This window comes from Antrostomus carolinensis, unplaced genomic scaffold (genome assembly GCF_000700745.2).
Source record: "Antrostomus carolinensis isolate BGI_N321 unplaced genomic scaffold, ASM70074v2 scaffold15993, whole genome shotgun sequence".
Classification (NCBI taxonomy): Eukaryota; Metazoa; Chordata; class Aves; order Caprimulgiformes; family Caprimulgidae; genus Antrostomus; species Antrostomus carolinensis.
The window spans coordinates 1-20,405 of NW_010304630.1; the positions used below are offsets into that span (position 1 = coordinate 1).

Consider the following 20,405-nt stretch of genomic DNA (forward strand, 5'->3'; position numbering starts at 1 on the left):
ACCATTCTATGATTCTACGATTCTATGATCTACTTGTTGACATCACATTTAGGAAGTCTAATCAGTCATTTCTCAGAAGGAGAGATTATATGCAAGTTTTCCTCATCCTGCAAATAGGAAAATGGGGTAGTTCTAAATTTTCCATTACATCAGCTCTACTTTGAAATAGAATAAATATCTGACCTAAAATAACATAATAAAACTCTTCATGAAATAACACTGTGTACTGTGATATACTGGCATAAAGCAGCTACTTGAAATCTGAAGAATAGGAAAAAAGATTACCTGGAACATATGAAACTGCAAACAACTCTCTTCCAAATGATTTATGCTTTATCTCTCTTATGAACTTGCCATTCTCTAACCTGAAGCACTGAATTCGACCATTTTCCCTGTCTGCAACACACAGTTGACTGAAGTCAGGGATCAGGGCTAAGCTGTGAGGAACATGAAACTGTCCAGGTCTGGCTCTGCCTAAAGAAGTCTCTGCAATACAAAATATTCAGGTTTGTGTTAAAGTATACACTGAAACTATCAGTTTTGCTTAGAAATAGCAATATGTCACATAACACAATCTAACACTGGGAAAAGAATAAAGTCATCTTGATTTCTTCTCATAGCAGTTTTACTCATTTAGGTAGGTAAAATACGGTAGTCTTTTGCATTGTCTTTGTAAATTCTGCATGTTCACTGTTTTCCTATAGTATGTGGAATAGTTTAATGCCTGATACATAAATCTGTGTCAGGCAAAAATAAACTTACTCACAAAACTTAAAATAGATGGGATCATGCCATAAATCTTGTAAAAATGGTAAAGGCTTATACTATTTCATAAAATGTTTAAGAAAAAAAATGTTTTTGTGAAAGTTGGATCATTTTCTTGGTAAGACAGGGTGTGCCAACACTTGCACTGAAAGCATGCTAACCAATTCCCATTTTTTATTTTTAGTAAATATTTAACTACTACAAGTAACTGTATGAATAGACGACAGACAACTGGAATACAATGACAAGGCTGAAATTCAGCTAGGGGCTGGAAGGTATTTCAGTAATATAAATTTATAAATAAAAGTAACAGTAACATCAGCAATCTCATGGTTCATGATGAGTTCATGATAACAGCAGTACAGGTAAAGTACCAAGAGCTCTGACCTGTACCTTCTCCCCACTGCATCATGTACAATCCCTTTGGAGAAAACTGAATGATTCGACTGTTACAGTAGCCATCAGAGACATAAATGCTGCCAGTGATCGGATCCACGGCCACATCAGTTGGTTGACAGAAATGATTTTTGTCACTGCCTGGTTGGAAAGCCACTCCTAAGATCAGTAATGGTTCTTTGTCATCTGCTCCCAGTTTGAAAACCTTTTTTTATTCAATGAGAAAGGAGAAGAGGTTTCAGTTATGGAAGGTGAAATGTAAGTGGGATGACTGCCTATGGAAAAATATCTATTACTGTATATAAAATCAATTTATATTCCAAACATAGCCTTAGTATATTGACTATCACATCTTTACCAGTTTTTCAATAGTGTTTACTCTAGGAAGTTTCTGTTTTATTATAAAATACAAATTTCCTGTGACTACAGCAAAGGAGCTGGTGTCAGATTCTGGGTTTAAGTACATAGGACAATTGATAAGTAAAGATGTAGCAGAAAAATATGTTATTTCATTGTTATAAAACAGATACTTTTATTTCCTGAATACAATGTTCATGTCTCATATTATTCAACACAACTGTATTCCATGAAGGCCACAGGAGTCAGTTTCTGTAGACATATTCTTAATGTTTATCTTAACAGGCCTAGATAAATAATTTATGTCAAATCTCTAGGAAAACAAAACATTTTTTGGCAAAATATTATGGTCCTAGTAGGGAAGCTTCAAAAACATACCTGATGGAGAGCTACATCAGTGACCCAGTAGTTACCATTTTTATCTATACTCAAACCATGTGGTAAATAAAATCTGCAAGCACAAATGTCAAAGAATCAAGTTAAAAACATCTTTCAAGAAGAATGATGTAGATGTGAGGATTTAACTTTTTATCTACAGATCAACAAATGCTGTACTTATTAACCACCTGTACTATTTAATGAAAAAGATAAATTTACAGAATAGAATTTTCTTGACAACAGTGTCTCAGCTCTGAAATTAATTCGATGTGTGGTATCTAACTCAGGCTAATGTTTGGAATCTTTAAGAACAATACACAATACTCATGAGCTCTGCATTTCTGTTAATCTGTTTGGTAGATTAAGTGGTATGATTTGCTAGAAAAGAGGTGGTAAAGACGGCAATTACTTTTATTAGGAGTTGATTTAATAATTTGTATTTATTGATTGATTGATTTATTTATTTATTTAAATAAACTCAGAGGCTACAATCACACATTGTAATATAAAACATGTGAAAATCGGTTTGGGGACTTTTTGGAGTAAATATACGAAAATGTTAGATCTATTGATAAAAGAAAAACAACTTACAGACTTTTGCCCATGGAATAAAGCAGTTTTGCATTACTTGGATTCAGGACAAGAATTGTGTTCTGCTCAATTGGTCCAAGTCCTCTTTGCTGATAAACAAATTTGCTGTCAAAAGAACTACACAAAAATAGTGGAATAGAAAACCTGCATTAGAAGGTGCTGCTGATGAACAACACACATGCAACTTAAAGCAAAGTTTTGCAGTTTAATTCCAGTGTGGGGTTATTGGCTTATTTTTTTCTTTAAATAAGCTTTATTACATTATTGTATGATTGTTATAGTGTTGTATGTCTGCATTTTCTACTGAGGTCATGACTTCCAAACTAAAGGAGCAACAAATCAACACAGCAACAATTAAGATAATCCTAAAGCAAGCAAGCAAGAGCTTAATTTTTTTCTTCCTTTTCTTTGCTGTGGCAAATCAGAAATGGGAAATCAAACAATGTAGTCTAAATAAAATTAACCCACAACTCTACCCTTAAATTTTCAGGATCCATGGAATATATTAATAACCAACATTTAAATATGTCACTATTCCAGACATTAGGAACTGGGAGTAACTTTCCAGAAGCATTTACCAGGAATAAAATTATCATATGCTTAACAAAGAATAAAAAATATTGTTGTCTGTACCCCTACAGAAAAGTTGGCTATTACCCCAACCTGTTGAAGTACACATTCAGCATTTAGTGAAGGTAAACAGAGTGTAAAATATTTTGAACAAAATTTAGTTTTAAATGTCAGAAAACAGTATTTGACTGAGGATGAAAAACATGTGAATACAAGACATACTCCCCTCTCCCACCTTGTACTTTTAAATGTTTGTTAATACTAAGAGAAACGCATCTATGATTGATGCAACTTGGTAAAGAGGAATATACTTTGTAGTCACAGAGAAGGCTATGAATAAAGCTGTTAAAACTTTATATTTTACAGTTGTAGCAGCCTCTCCTCTTCCATAACATTAAATTTTTATAGAATTTTCAATGTGGAAAAGCAATACTGGCTTCATACATAACCAGAAAAATCTCTGTCAGGATGTGTTTAAGATTCTGCATAGGCTATGGTTATAAAATAGTATTTAGATATTGCTGTTATGTATAGTGACTATCTGTGACTATGTAATTTCTGATAGAAATCAGTAAATCCCTTTCACTAGGAATGGTTAATCGTTCTCTACTGAGCCCTCCTGAATTCTCTGTCATAATGACACAGGGTAAATGGTACTGGCACACAAAGGCTTACTGATGTAGGCTTCTTTGACATGATCTGCTTGTTTGACCATGGTTCAGCATGTGTTATTTTATTCTTTACCATTAGTGACAGTAATCTTCCATGACAAGTTTTCTTGGTTTTAAACAGTTTTATTTAAAAAGGAGTCTAATGACTTTTAAGGACTTGCTCTAAGTATGGATGACCACAACTGGAGAACCAGCACTGGACAGACTGAACTAATGTGACTATTAATGTTATTATTAATCAGCAAAGCTAATCAAATAAGAGAATCTTTGTGATGATGCTAGGTATTGTACAAAAAAACTCTCAGAAAACAAGATTATATCTCTGGAGAACTGACTAAGCTAGACAACTTAAAAAAATTATTGGCTTTCCTTATAATGATTTTGGTCATTAGTAACAGTGCTGTCCAGACTTCTAAGTGTTTCCTGCTAACAAATATACAGTTCTGGGAACTGAGCGCTTTCAGTGTAAATACAAGATTGTATGGTATTTTATGCAAAGGAAGCCTAGTGAACTTTGAAATGAGTTTATGGGAGAGATGTTCCATGCATCTTCTCCCCGTCAAATATCTTCTAGGAGGAAGACTAGCATGCTACAGAATCAGTGTCACTGTTTCCTTACCAGGGTTTGTGGCCAATTTCCCAGGCAGTCAATGTTCCTTTCTTTCAACTGATAAAAGAGGACACAAACTATGCTGACTACTGCTAGCTTAAAAGAAGCAAGACCAAAACCAAATAAACAAAATAACATCTTACTATTATACGTCATATTGCTCTGAGGCATAGTTTCTAATAGATTCTGCAGATTGATTCAATCAAAGGACAACTAAAATATGTTGCATATGTCACTACTGTTAATTCAAACCACAATTCCACTGCTATTTTTCTACTCAGCTGCCTACTTCACACTATTACAAACAATTTATTGCTAAATCTAACGTCCTTCTGATGGGCTACATATAAAATTTAGACAGACCATCTGATGTCATAACCCCTGAAGGCACAATCCTGAACTCTATTCTTGATCAATACCCATCACCATTGTGGTACTGTGCTTCAGCCCAAATTAACCTGCCACCCGCCTAGCTTTTTAAGAATGTAGGAACAAGAATGCAGTTTATATTCTATATTATGTCCTTTGTAAATTGCTTGAATAGTATAAATTTTTCATCACAAAATGCAAAATAACTTCCAACTGATTCACTGCTCAACCAGGTGAACAGTTCTTCGTTTTTTTTCATTCTGAACAGCACACGCTGCATATAGCAAAGACTGCTCTGAAATGGAAGAGATGATGTGGTAAAAAAACCTGACTTATTTAAAAGGATTTTTTTTAAAAAATCATGCACAGAAGGAATGTTACAGCCACTGAAGAGCTGCTACTGTATTACAGGGCTTGTCATTGTATAACTGATATGCATTCTAAAGCAGATTGAAGCTGACTGTTCATCCATATTTAGCTGAATGAGGATCCAGTTTTTATGGCATATATTAATAATGCATTGGAAACATTTGTGCGTTGCCTAACAGCACAGATAATTTTCATTTAATTTGTTTCTGTACTATGCTGGTGAAGCATTGAAACCGAGAAAATAAATTCTGGGCTTTCAGGCTTGATTCATTAATCACATTTATGATCTGGTAAGGAATATTATACTTAATTAACTGTATTTGCAGGTAATTATAAACATTAACTTAAAAGTCTGATTACTTCCCTGTACAATAGTCATGATAAAGCCCTTTGAAATACTCATTTTTTTTCCTTTTTATTGAAAAATGAGAACAAATATACTCCTTCCTTTTCAGCACAACCCATGAGAATGTTCCCAGACTATTTCATATGCCCACTGCATACCTGAAGATAAAAATGGAAGGCTCACTGGCTGCACACACTTCCATGTGTCTCTTCTCAGGGCCACAAGATATGGAACAACAGCTTAACCAGAGGCATCCTTTCCAAATACATTGTTTTAAAGTTACAATACTCTATATGAACAGGCCTACAGAGATTTTAGCCAATCTGATTTAAGGGTTCCTTCCAGCACTAGCCCCTGTATATATTGATAACTGTGCTCCACAAGAAGAAGAAAAAAATAATACTTGTGAACAAAATCTCTCTAAAATGAATGACGATTTCACGTATAGTTATCTTTATGGAAGACCCATAACCACCTTCAGTTAGCAACAGCTCTTCTTACATCTTGGTTACATACTGGGGACTGAATGCTTCTGATCACATTTATAAGGCCAGGCAGTTTCACTTCATTCCAACTTCAGTCCCCAGATGATGGCAAATATGGCAAACTCCCACACAAGACTGATGTACAGATGAGCACTACTAATATCAAATATAAGATAAAGCATTTTTCTGGGAAGTTCAATAATTACAGGCTAGAAATACACAGAATACGAAAAATGGCTGCTGTCAAGGCCAGGGCTGAGTTAAGTGAACCTGTGGTGTTACCCAGCACAGCTGGTAGATACGTGGATTTCCAGACTCCAGATCACAGTTCTGATCTTCTGCACCCACACCATAAGAAAGCTGAAGTTCAACCTGTCTGTAGAAATGTCTGCCGAAATTCATTATGCTCCTTTGCTATTTTAGAGAATGTTGGTTTTTTTGTTGTTGTTGTTTGAAATCTGTAGGCTCTCCAAATACTGCTTGGTCTCAAACTCTAGTTTTGTGCCCTGGATTGTGGGTATATCTCAGTTGCCAGACACTCAAAAATACACATTTCAGAAGTAAGAAATTAATACAACTGACAGCCTATTTTCAAGTATTTTTTCAATTCTTTCTTCAATGACACAAAGAACAGCACTTATATTCATGTGTAGGAGGATGAAAAAAAACCAAATCACTATCAGCTCTTACTTGAAGCTTGAGTAATAAAAGTTGCAGCATGTCTCATCCTTTCAAATTTTATAGTCTATATTTATATAAACTTGAGCTGGAGAGATAACTGATATAATGCACAAGATACAAATGATTGTCTTATGTGCTGCATTATGTTATTTAGCTAAAAACCCAAAGAACTTACTTTCCTACTGTGTTACAGGCTAATACTCTTTCCTGTCAGTGTTCTGTTACAGTTTCATGGAATTTTTTCCAAGGTGTCCATCTGAACAGTTAGACATACTATGTTAAAACTCAAAAACATAAGGACACTGTATAAATACGGACATTGTACTTTATTTGGAATGTTCTGTTCTTAAAATAATATACATTTGAGTATATTAATTTACAAACTCTACAAAAATGGTCATTATAAAGTTTGGACTTTTTTTTGTTTTGAGTGACACTAAATGTAGTAAATTTTATCAAATGAGTAGAACAAAGCCTGTTTTGAGAGAGTGCCTTATAATAATCCAGTTTTGTTCAGTGGACATAAAGACAAAAAAGAATGAAGATACACTGCAGCTAGCTTTCCATGTCTTAAAGCCAGGTCCTAATAATAGTACACTGCAATAAAACATCATTCCCCCAGGATAATTAGTCCTGGTAAAAAACATGGAGAAGCAGAGATAATTAATCTCAGTGAATATCATACTAACATGGTTATACAGTTTAAGGACCTAATGTACTATGTTCTTTACCTCTGGAGACACATTCTTACTATCTAAAGGCCTAGTAACCCCATCATCTTCCAACTGTCAGTCACCACTTCCACTGCAAGTCTCTCAAAGGCAATTTCAGACAAAGAACTGAATTTTAAATGGAAAAGGAGCTCCAATCTACCTTTCCTTGAGAAGATACACAAATAGGACACACCAATTTGATCTTCTAATAGGCTGTTTGGCAGAATATCTACTTACTTTTCATCCCAAACATGATCACCTCTGTGGAAGATGACTAGGTTATTTTCAGGGTCCAGAGCCAACCCAGAAACTTGACCTAGTTTGAGGTCTAACCCAGGCCACTCAACAGCCTCTTCTACGTGGAAATCTGACCAAAGACAAAAGAAACAAATACAAGACAGACATTCATGTAGCATATTTATAAAAAACATGGTTAACTGGCTTCTGGTACAGACTGTTGAGAATTACACAGACATTTTCTTACATGCGGTATTCCCATTAATGCATTGCAATTTAATTCCAAGCACAGTTTATAGTTTTACTGTAGTAAAGCATGCACAAGCACTGGCATCCTGCTACACGTAGGATGACAGGAACTTCAAAACTGCTTTTGACTCTATTCTTTTCTCCATCTTATAAGGATACAGTTATGCAGACTCTAGAAGTTTTAGGAGCTCTGTCAATACTTTCTACAGAACTATACAACTACTATCCAAAATTGACAGGCAAATTTAAATATTATTAACCTATCCGAGTTGTATTAAAAAATGTGTAACAAAGACTATGAATGACAAAACCAACTACATATCAGAAAAGGTTTATTCATTACTTTTTTCAAAAAAGCTTTTAATACTAAGAAAACAAAAATACAGGGAAGGAAGAAAAACAACGAGAGCAAATAAAACAGTAATTCTGTGAAGTTTGCCTATGACATTTCTTGCAGCCAACATATGCATTAGTTCTGGATAGTGTTCATAACCTAATCCAAATATTATAGGCAGGAATAGGAAATAGATTTCTAAATCTGATGAAAGAGATGAAAAAGGGTAGAACACCTGTCACTTTACACCATAAAACACAGTTTTCAAGAATAAATACTGGATAGTTTTTGAATAACACAAATCTGATTTTCACACTAAATCAACAGCACAGGATTTAGTAAGTGAACCACTACTGAAAAGTCGGATACTTCTTGTGTTTGTCTTACATCATAAAACTCCTCAATTAAGGGAGACAAATGTAGTTTTAATTTAAAGATTAAAATTAAAAATATAAAAAGATGTTTATTTCAATCTTTGTTTTAAGTAAAAATAGACATACACTGATTAAAGGCATGAACAGTTCAAAGTTTGAAAAAGTTGTGGAGTGTTGGCTACAAGGATTAATTTCTCACAAACAGACTGCTTAAATGCTATTTGGAAGATGCTGGTCTGGGTTGCTCTGTCAGTATTAAGAGATAACTGAACAATATTCCCTAAAATAAAAAATGTAATGGCAAAAAAAAGATCACTATTCTGATAAAAGAAAGAAAGAAAAAAATCTTAAAATGCCTTCTACATGTTAGGAAACCCATTAGTCCTTCCTTTCAGAAATTAATTTGTTCAGTATAATTCACGTATTTCTAACATGCAGACTTTGTATGTAGGTATGTATAGCCAAACTGAAGGCAAACAGAAAGCAATTTCTTTGCAGTTAAGTGAAGATGGAGCTGTTTCACTAGTGTTCAATGTGTTTGATAGCATCACTCTGTACTTCGCAACTTTCAGTTCACCCAAAGTTTATGTGTTTTGCTGTGACCCTAAAAATGGATCACTGTGGTACCATCTAGCCAGGTGAAATACATATCTGTAAAAACATATCTCCATTCACAAAGCGACATGGCATCAGTGCCTTGAAACAAGACAGATCACAGATCTTAACCCGCAGCACCCAAAGGGTTTGAGAGGGTTCAGCTGGAAGTGATCTTCAAATGGTAGGAAAAATGAAAAGGGAAACAATGCCCAAAGTCTTCAGATCACCTGTGCAACCCAACTGTTCTGATTAAGCATTACCCAACTCCCCTCCCGGCCTCTCACTTCCATTAAGCTTGGATGAGATGTAGTCTGAGGAGTAACAGCATCTACACAGGTGAAAGATAAAATCAGTGCTGAAAACCTACCACAGGCTAGTAGATATTTTACCTTTGTAGTTTTAAGATACCATCGCTAGAGTAGGTGACAGAGAAGCTCTTAGGCTAAAACAAACCTAAGACAAACAGCAACTGCAGTGAATCCAAGACAGTAATCAGAAATTTCTAAAACAAGTTCTACTCTATAGCAATTTAGTGGAAGAAAAGTTCCAAGCTAAAAGAAAAGCCATTAAGAAAAAAAACCCAAAACATATCCACACTTCCGTACAGTTCAGTTGGTCACAAGCAGAAGCAGTGCCAGGTATATTAATGGACATTAGCATTTTGAAAGAAATAAAAGGATGGAAATCCAGTGTCTGCTTCCTCACTTGCCCACCCCATACCAGTCTAAGTTAACTTTCAGAAAACTTATGTACATTTAACGTCACAGTGCCTCTTGGCCTCTGAGCTTTTTCCAAAAAAAATTATAAACATTAAAATAAATAGGCTAAATATAGAAAGCCTACATTTTGGGCTGTAAAATTCAGTCTCTCAAAAGGCATGTACTATAAAATACAGTATGTTAACACTTACAGGACTAAAAGATTTCTGATAGATCAAAACAATAAAATGAATGTACAGTGAAATACAGTCTAATCACAAGAACTCCAGCCTCTACACAGCCTTTAGATTTTCTCACACTTTTCCAAAATTGCTTTATTACTGTTATCTTCCCTTTTCCCTCTGAAAGCCCCATACTGAAAGTCCTTTGATACAGGTTTATCTTAAGGCAACTAGCTTTTTACAAATACTTGGTAAATTTAGACTTTATTTATCTTAGACCGATTATTAATTCCCTACAAAACTAAGTAGTCCATGGTACAGTTACACATGAAACCAAAGAAAATTATTTCACCCATTGAAATAATTTACAATTACTTAAAAAAAAATTAAAAAATCACCAGTTTTGTTGTAAATAAGATCTCTAAACTAAGTACCAGATCTTCTACCCTGTAATTTAGAGTAATTCCTTTAATCAGCAAAACTATAAAGAACTGCATAGATTTAAAACTTGCAAAACAGCCTCTAATCTCTCTACAAGTGAAAGAATAAAGCCTTATTTATTGGCAAAACTGCAATTTACTGTCCAGAAATCCCTGGGAGCTCTCGCTAGCTTTTAACATTACAAATTTTAGACATGTTGCATTTACTTTCCTACCAGAGTAGTCATTTAAATCTTGATAAATATAAGTAAGCACTGAACAAAGGGTTTTTAAAAATTGGAAAATTATACTGTTTGCCTTAATTAGGAGATATAATTATACTGGCTGTGGTGATGTTGAACAATCTGACTGACTAGTGACCAGTCTCAGGGTAACAGGATAACAACAGTGCAGGAAGAGCAATTGTATAAAGTTATAAACATAACATTTATAACAACCTTACTCAACATATTGCTATTGCTTACTTAACACTTGCTATTTCAGACCAGTTACGTGTTTAAAATCAGAATATATGCAAGACTAAAAATATTAAACTATTTTAATTCTGGTAATTTCAAAACAGTTTAATGAAATTAATTTAATAGCAACCAGAGTCTTGTCCTAAGAAATACAGAGAATGTTTAAAATTCAACATAATAAGGATTTTATGAAGGGCGCCAATTTTTTAATTAAATCAAGACAAATTAAAACACTTCAAGTTCCACTTCTTCTTTTGAAGAGGAAAGTTCTGTTATGGAAGGTTCTGTTCTTCTAATACATAAATAGTAGCCAAAACAGAATCTAAACATGTGCGTAAAGATTTTATTGCTATACAAGTTCTTTTGCCAAAAGATGGTGCTGACAGCTTCTGCAGTTCAGAATTTCTGTAGTTAGCAGTATCACAAACATTAAAAAAAAAGGTAAATGCTAAGATAGTTTCAGTTTTCATTTTTGCTGTAACTCAAAATTTCATCATTTGAAAGACCAATTATTTATTAGTCCTCCACTAACAAATTCCCCCCAAATGAATATATCGCTACTAAAGTAGCTGAGCAAATGCTTTCTGTAGTTAGAATTCATGCCATACGATGTGCCAACGAAGCCATTTATTCACTTCACTGACACATGCTCCTCTGAATCAGTTAAAAAACAAAGGAAATGTCTTTTTTCCCCTCCACACACTACATGCTATTAGTATGAACTGAATGAATGGTTTTGGAGAAATGCTACACACACTACTCTTCCAAGTATTTAATTATATTATCACTTATGGAATTATTTATGATTTACACTTATGTCAGGCACATAGTAACACCGCACCTGTTTTTTACCCCTATGTCAATAACTTGACAGGCTCTCATTTAACTGACTAGCACAACAAAACATTGGAAAGTCCTCATCTTTGGTTTTCTGTTAAATACAAACCCAGAATTTTGATGAATTTGAATTACTATAAAAGAATTTCAGATAAGCAGAGACAATACATCTTAACATTTTGAACTTAAATAAAAATCAAATGGATGATGAATGATGTATATTCATGTCCAACAGGCTTGGAAACATCAAGCTAGCTGGTTGCATCATAAAAGCAAGCTGTGCTGCTACAGCTTACACATACATATGACTTTCATGCATACATACCAGTTTCTTTTATGAGATACTTGTCACATGCTGCATTATCTGGCTTTCCACATTAGCAAGACTAAGGACAAGCAATATCACAGAGACCAAAATGCAAGTAAAACAAACACAATACTTCCATGGTTTCTGCTGTCATAGAAACCTGAAGGGAATGGATTATAATCCTAGTATAATAAAACAGCCTGTCCAAGTATAATTGAATAGCTAAGCCAAATATGAAATAAATAGGCAGAAAATTCTATTTCTCAATAATTTTTCAGAATTAACTACCACTCTTTCTGAATGAGAGAAAAAACATCTAGTAGAATTAAAGCAATAAATTTCATGAAATCTTGTATCTGACAAACCAAGGTAATCAGAAAACTCATAAAATGCATTATCCCAGTGACCATTTTATAGCAGTTACTTTTATTAAGGAAATTCTTCACTTCTCATGTGTCCTATATCCTGTGTTCACCTTGTTTTAGCATAAACGATATCAAATCATTAAGTAAAAGTCTTGAGAGTAGAAAAAATACTCTGTGTTCCAAAAAGTACTGGTATTGTGCCACTGGTATGCATTCTTTATTCATACGTGGAGGGGGAATGTACACCACTGAAATACATCTAAAATTGAGGGAGAACATTTCTGTAATTAGGAAAACTGTCATGTAAAATACTCTCAAGCAACAACAGATATTCCCTTCAGATTTTGCTAATGTGGATCACAGCTTTTATATTGCATTTCATTGTATAAAATTAACCCCTAACCCACCTCCTGTATGTTCTTTTTCCCAGCTTCCCTCACCATGTTTAGGTTGTTGTAAAGAGAAATGTCTGTTCTCTGGTGGCCTCAGGGTAGACTCTAGTCTGTGAAATTTGTGAATTCTGTCTCTGACAAGAATAGTATTGTCCCCCTCATCACGATTTGTGATCTCTCTGGCAAGATCCTTCTTTTGGATTACATTAGCAATCTCAGCTACAAGATCTGATTCTGCCTTTTCTGTAGGGTTATGCTTATGCATATGCACAACATCTTCCCTTTCTCCTAGCAGCTTGGAAAGGAGTGAATAGAAATCACCTGTACAGAAAAGAGAAAAGATAAGAGGAAAGGAGGGAAAAAACAATTACAACAGATAGCGTAGTTTTAGAAAGCTTCAGTAAAGTATAATGTAACAAAGTTATTCAAACAGTCATTGTCAAAACTAGTATTAAAGGGAACTACTTTAGCCTAAGGAATTGAATGAGACAAATCTCTAGTATAAAAAGATAATGTAAAATATTTATCAACTTAAATTTACATATAAATGTCCAGTTTTACCTGACACTCTGGCATCAAAAAATCATCACCTCTGCACAGATGTTTTTGGGAACAAGGAAAAAAAAAAAAAAAAAGAAAAAAATGTGCAAATTTCAGAAAAAATAATATTTATGATAGAATTTTCTAGATTTGCCAGGCTACTGCAAGCTTACTATATTTTTATAAAACAAAGAGGTAAAAATTCTATAGTTTTATCAATTTTTTCTTTTATAAAGACAACAGTAGACAGTCATGATGCATTTCAAAATAGATTTCTCTGAAATCTGTCATCGCATAAGAAGCTTAGGCTGTAAGAAAACAAACTTTCACATTTGCAAACAGATTTCATAGAGCATACTGTAGAAAGAAGACACACTAGTAAAAAAAGTAATCCATTAAATTTTCATTTATTAATTCAGTCTGGGTCCTGTCCCTCACCTTCCTCCACACTATAACAACCCTTAGTCACAATATCATCTGGTAATGCATGGAACAGTATTTTCTCAAGCTGCTTGCTAGCAACACAGTTATCACTATAGATTTTTAGACACTAACAAGCATTTCAGTAAATTCCAGAACAATAGCTCAAAGAAAAACACTGAAAATTATGTATGAAAATTCCAGAACCACAACTTTCTTCACAAAACATTCAAACCACCCAAACAGGTTTTGACGAAGTCAATGTTCAATTATTTTTGCAGAACTAAATAAACTGATGACATGATGACAAGTATATCCTTCTCTTGGGATTCTCTGCTAACCAGCTGGTAGTCAGCTTGTTAGAATTTACTAACCAAGTACCTTGGTTGCCTGAAACTATTATCAGTTCTGTTAAATACAACTGCACCACTTGAATAGAAAGAGATATGCTTTAAGATTTAAGGCAATTAGGTATACTTCTATTTAATTTTAAGTACAAATCACTCATAATTAGGAACTTGTATTATTTTATGACAGGCTATATAAGATATTTTTTATAAAAGTAAAGCTGTAAATAATGAAGCTTTCACTAAAAAAAACCCAAACCCCAAAACAAACAAAAAACATCCAGAACCATAGACCATCACTTTCAGTCTGGGACAGAGGAAATAGTCCTTTGGAAATGACTCTAAGAGGATCTGTCATGTTTATAAACAGTCCTAGTTCAATGATTTTGAGTAGGATTATATTCTTTGTCCTTGGAAATGAAATATCCCAGATGAAATCTTCTGTCAGAAAATAATTACTGAAGGAACAGGGTCAATTTCAATGATATTAACAAAGCAAATTAGATAAGAGACAAATTTTAAGCTACATAACAAATATGAATGATTTGCTTCAAATACAATTGTGAAGCTAGAACACTTCATAATCCTAATACTGTCATTCAACTAGTCTAACTACTGATTTCAGAACAAATCCAAATATTCAAAAAGTATGATATAATAGAAGCTTTGGATACAAACCATATTTATTCTGAGAAAGGTTTATAATTACATTAATCAAGTTCAGTAGTCTCTATTTGAAGCAGCCAACAATTGGTCCTGTTATAGAAACACATCTGGAATTTCTTTTACTTAGGGAACACTTGGTATTAACGTACGCTCCATTGGCCTAATTATATTTTTGCACCATTTAAAAATGTAAACAAAGTTCATATGTACAAACGTTTATCCGTGACTGGAGACCCACAGATGAGCAAAGCCCACTGACTTCTCTATTTGCAATAATTTCCGAAGGAGTGGTCTAAATGGTAAAAACAGTGTTCTGCCCAATATAACTATGAAAAGTCTCCCTAACCAGCAAGACTGATGTTATTTTAAACTGCAGACCTTTCTAAAGCATACTACAGTTTGTACAAATGTTTCAGATCCCTGACTCACAACTCATATGCTCATTCTTTATAAACAATGACGTTTGGTAGCTTCCTGCTTCAGTCAAAGACATTGCATTCTACCTCTGTTGTGCAATGGTTGTCACAGATCAACTTACCCTCTGAAACAGACATGGCTTGTTCATTTAAAAAATCAAACAAACAAAAAAGTGCTTCAGTTTACTTATCTGAAATTAGCTTATCTTACTACAAAAAAAACTGCTAAGAGATAGGACTCAGTGGAGGACAAGAAGAAAACAGAGCAGGGAAATCCAACTTAAAAACAACAAAAGCCCAGGGAACGATTTTTAGGACAAGGTGCTTTAACAGAAAATTCCAGTGGTCTTTACAGGAGTGGTCTTTACTTTAACCCCTATTAATCAGGGACTGTAGTAGTTTAACATCGCTGGCAGCCAAACATCACACAGCTGCTCACATCCCTTCCAACCACCCAGCAAATAGGGGAGATAATTGGAGGGGTAAAGGTAAGGAGACTTGTAGGTTGAGATAAGAATTTAACAACTGGAGTAAAATAAACTTAAAATACTTATGATAATAATACATGAGTGATGCACAGTAAAATTGTCCACCACTCGATCCTAGAGGAGCGAAAAATAACCCCGAACCTGAAACCCATGATCTTTCAAGGTCCCTTCTAATCCCTAACATTCTGTGATTCTGTGAACTGCAATTCTGGAAGAGCAAGCCCAAGTGATTCCTGAGAGAATCCTCCAGCTTTCCAGTCAATCCTCATTAATATACTGAACATGATGTTACACGATATGGAACATCCTACTGGCATATCCAAATGCCACTTTTGGGTTTTTCTAATTACTACATTACCCACCCACCCTGCTGCCTCTCCTCCCTTCCCCCTTCCTCCTCCCCCCCTCCAGTCCTTTGCACTTACAGACTAGCAAAACACAATGTCCTTGGACTTCCAACAGCAACTAAAAGCATTAATATGTTGTATTAATACTGAAATAAAAACACAGCTATTCTAGCTACTAAGAAGAAAATTAACAATACCCTAGTGAAACCAGGACAGGGACTCAACACCAAGTAAGTTGATTAGTTTTGGTTCTCTCCTAGGACTGAGCCTACGACCATAAGCTATATGAGGAACTTTCAAACAGTGGAGTACTGAGTAAGGTGATTTGAGTACATCACTATCAGTGGCTATAGATGAAACATTTTCCAAGTTGAGCTTGTCCCATTAGTGCTTTTGTTAAGTTAGGGCGCTGTAACCACAACAGTTAAGAATATTTTGGAACTGTCTGAAAAAGGTATGAAAAAGGGTGTGCCACAGAGAATGAAAACAGTCTGAAGTGTCGCTGCTCTGAAGCTGTGATCTTTACCTTAAGTGAATGTGTCTAAGAAAATGAATATGAAATTGCTAAACCTTAAGTTCAAAACACACCCATGAAGCCCACATATCTGCCCAGCATCTCCATATGCTTAGGACAAACAGCAGGCTCTTCTTTCAATTTCTTGGCATCCTGACAAAACTCAGAGTATTTACAAAGCAGAAAAGATGTGTGCAGATGTGAAAGGGAAGTACTGAAGTTTCCTGATTAATCAATGTATGCAACAGCTCCTTAAACTCCACACATTGAATGGAGATCCCATATTATTTGGGACCAACTTTCTCAACTTTATTTGTGATCCCCAGGCAGATTCCCATAAATTTGTAAGCAGCATATTTTTAAGAAGTAGTTCAGAATTCCTACAGATAACTAACAAAGAGCAGACTCATGCTGTTTCTGATTAATAGCTGCTCTCTACAAAGCCGTACCCAACAAACATCAAAGCACAATCTTGTGCTGCTGCTTTCCAGCTGCCTCGTACTAGCTGGAACAACTGAAGGATGTTGCTTGCCCGAAGATACACAGTAGGAAAGGGACATCAGCAAGATACACCATGTTATTTGCTTGGTCTTGTTTGAGATGAGACAGCTTGGCCTGGGAGACAGAATGCCTGGGTATGACTAGAAGAAGACATGAGTGAATGAACAACTTGTTCTGGTGGAAATAACTGAAGTCGAGCAGTGCAGTCTCAAGGATGCTGACAGATTAGGTTAGTTTTACAGAGAATATTTATATGAAATTCTCATATAAGCTATCAGGACACGTCCCTCTATGTAATACAGTAAAAGATGACTGACTACAAATACCTAGAATTTACTCTGTTCTGGAGGAAGTGATAGCTGTCAAGACCAACATCTCCAGAATTAAACCAAGCACAAGCACATTCCACTAAGTTTAAACTTAATTACTATGGCAGCTCCACTCTAGGAAAATTATTTTACCGAACAGTGTTTTGGAAAACAGTCTTACAAACAATAAAATTATAACACTGTCGATTTCATTTCAAACTGTGAGCTGAACCTCACCTGATCTTAATAAAACACCAGATTAGTTTCAGGTTAATAAAACAGTTCAGTATATGGACTACCAATGTCTGTGTACAATCCCAATGGTGTTGAACTATCCATGTCTAAAAATATTTCTTTTTTTTCAGTGGTAGGGTGTAATAGCTCCAACTTGCAGCAAGTAGTCGCTATCCGTGGTCCTTACACAGCACTTCATTATGCTGTTGGAAGTACAAATTTACGGCCTGCATTAAGTAGCTAGTCATATGTGAAAACTCATTTTACTGCATTTTAGAAAAAAGGCAAGAACACCTTGGTGCTGTCTGAGAATTCACATCTCCAGAACATGTATTTGTGTCATAATGCCTGTGCAGTTCCACTGACACAGTTCAGATAGACTCCTCAGTCTGTCACTGGCTCTCCAGACTTTTGTTAGGAATCAGACTAATTAGGATTTCAAACACAGAGCCATTGCTGCAGCCTTCTGACAAAAAGATGTCGTACCAGAAAATAATCAGAACTGAGGGATTAAGAGCAAAACTGACATGTTTGAAGAACAGGAACTGTACCTTCTCTCAAGGCATTTCTAAGCAGTTTACAGAGCTAAAAAAAAGATGGAAGAAAAGGTTAAAAAATAAAATAATTAGCTATGTCTGCATGTCCCTAAGAAGGGCTTTTACTACTATTGCAATGTAAATGCACTTTCTTTGTTTTTAATTCATTATTTCTTTTTTTTTCTTCAACTGTCAAAATGTTTTAATGCAAAAATGTCTTGAGAGTTCAAGTATAGTTTATAAAATCACTAGGTTAAAGGAGTTTGTAAGTGGGAAAGAGAGTGTTAAAGGTAAGAGAAAGTATGAATGAAGATGAAAGAATTTTCACTGAAGATTAATTTTTTTTACAGATGTGTGTTCTTCATTGACAAATAAGAACCTGAGACTGAAAACCCAAGCTGGCTGCAGTTTTCTAATTGCTTTATTCTTTCCTTTCCTTCCTGACTATAATACGTTCCTGACAAGCACCCATCATTTTGTCATAATAAAATTTATTTATCAGCTACTGCTAAACGACTAGCAATAAACATAATGCTTTTACTATATAGGACTTTGCTGTGCTCATTTGGATATACTGCACACATTTTTTATTCAGGCACACAGCATGTCAGTTCCACTTCAAAATTCTGTTTCATGCAGTACATACTTGTAAGTACATTTCTTCTCACAAAACGACATACGAGACTATGTTTATTAAAGAGTAGTTCTAATATCTTCAACTTATTTATTTTAAGCATCATCATATATTAGTTTTAAAGAAAAAGACATAAAAATTATATAAAAGGAAAGCATTTTGCCCGTAATATAATAAATAATATTTTGTGTGTGTTTTATATTTGTGCTATGACTTCATAATTCCTATGAACTCTTCCTTTACTAATACAATGCCCACTTTCCATTTCTTCAGACATGTTAATCATATTATAAGCAGTTTTCGCAGTTGTTCATTGATAAGTAAGTAGTGTTTTACATTACAGAAAATACCTAGGGAAAGTCCCTTTTTAATTTTAAGAACCAGAGAACATAAAGTAGTTATCAAACAGTGAAGATGAAACATTCAATTTAAAATGGTTTACTTTCATGCTTGTTATATTCTTTTCTTGCTTAAGTATGTAACCCATATAAATTCAAAATTTTTTTGCTTAGATCTGATGCTTGTTTCTTTACTGTGTTGAAGATGCTTTCGTAAAGATTATGAATAACCTTATTCTAACCAAAGCAAAGGCTCATCTTTTATTTATAACTTTGAGCAGAATGTTTCAGTATTGAAACAATAAGAAAATCCTCTGCAATTTTAATCTTCCTAATTATACTTCTCTAACTGTAAATACTAGCCTTTATACCTTTCAGTAGCAATTTCTTACAGGGTTTAATTCTGTCACTTTTCTCTTATTTTTATATTCTATTTAAGGAACCTTATGTAATCTCTGAGCACCAAACATGCAATCCAAGCCTGAAAATACTTAAAGATTTTATCATATGTCTGGCCTTAATCTAAAAATGTCTGTAACACTTCATTGTAGGCATCCCACACCAATTCTGGAAAGTGAATTTGTCTTCTGTTTCAAGCCTCATCCTTTCTCCACCAACCTGAGAAATTTTAACCACCTACCAAATTGAATTCTTTTCTTGTCTTACAACCACACACAAACTAGCAAAGGTAAATTATGAAAAATTTATTTTAGAAAGGAATGTAACTCATGGCTACATGTGCTGGCAAGTCTTATTCATAGAGTCTGCTGCCATATGTTTGCTGAGAAACACCACCACAGAAATACACTACTTCATTACCTAAAAAACCAAGCATTTTTCTCCCTGTGTGTGTACACTTGTGCAAATATAGCATACAACAACTGAAAACAATTACAAGGTATTCAACAGGTAATAAATAGCAGAATTATGTGTAACCTCACTTCAGCCTCCACTTTGTATGGATTCTGATGTTAATTATTCTTATGAAGAAATCTCCTCATACAATCAATGGGCTACCACTATATATTTATATTTAACCTCATTCAAAGAAGCCTCCTCCAAGCACCACTGAACAAGTGTTTTAACTGAACAGAAAGACTTATCTTAACATTTCTATTCCACCATCTCTGTTTATAAAACACTTACTTACACTAAATTACTTCACTATCACAGCCTGTCCTATGAAATTAAGGTCCATAATTACTGCCAATTTGCTAGAGATTACAGACAAAACTGCCATTTAGCATCCATTCATTTTGGGTTTTCACCTAGAAACATCTCAAAATGTAATTTTACACGGTACTTAGCATTTTATTTTACATCATATGTTCAAGCCACATTTCCA

General features: G+C 34.5%; 1 protein-coding gene across 1 annotated transcript in view; it reads right to left on the bottom strand.

Annotated features, from left to right (window-relative positions):
* Window positions 1–250: 250 nt before the first annotated feature.
* PAM (peptidylglycine alpha-amidating monooxygenase) overlaps window positions 251–20,405 on the bottom strand; it is a 46,265-nt gene continuing 26,110 nt past the window's right edge. The window contains exons 10-15 of the mRNA XM_029084159.1: window positions 12,787–13,092; window positions 7,539–7,668; window positions 2,488–2,604; window positions 1,897–1,969; window positions 1,153–1,366; window positions 251–486 (exon numbers count right to left, since the gene is read on the bottom strand). Of these exons, the coding sequence (XP_028939992.1) occupies window positions 251–486; window positions 1,153–1,366; window positions 1,897–1,969; window positions 2,488–2,604; window positions 7,539–7,668; window positions 12,787–13,092 (1,076 nt within the window). The remainder of the gene's footprint in view (window positions 487–1,152; window positions 1,367–1,896; window positions 1,970–2,487; window positions 2,605–7,538; window positions 7,669–12,786; window positions 13,093–20,405) is intronic.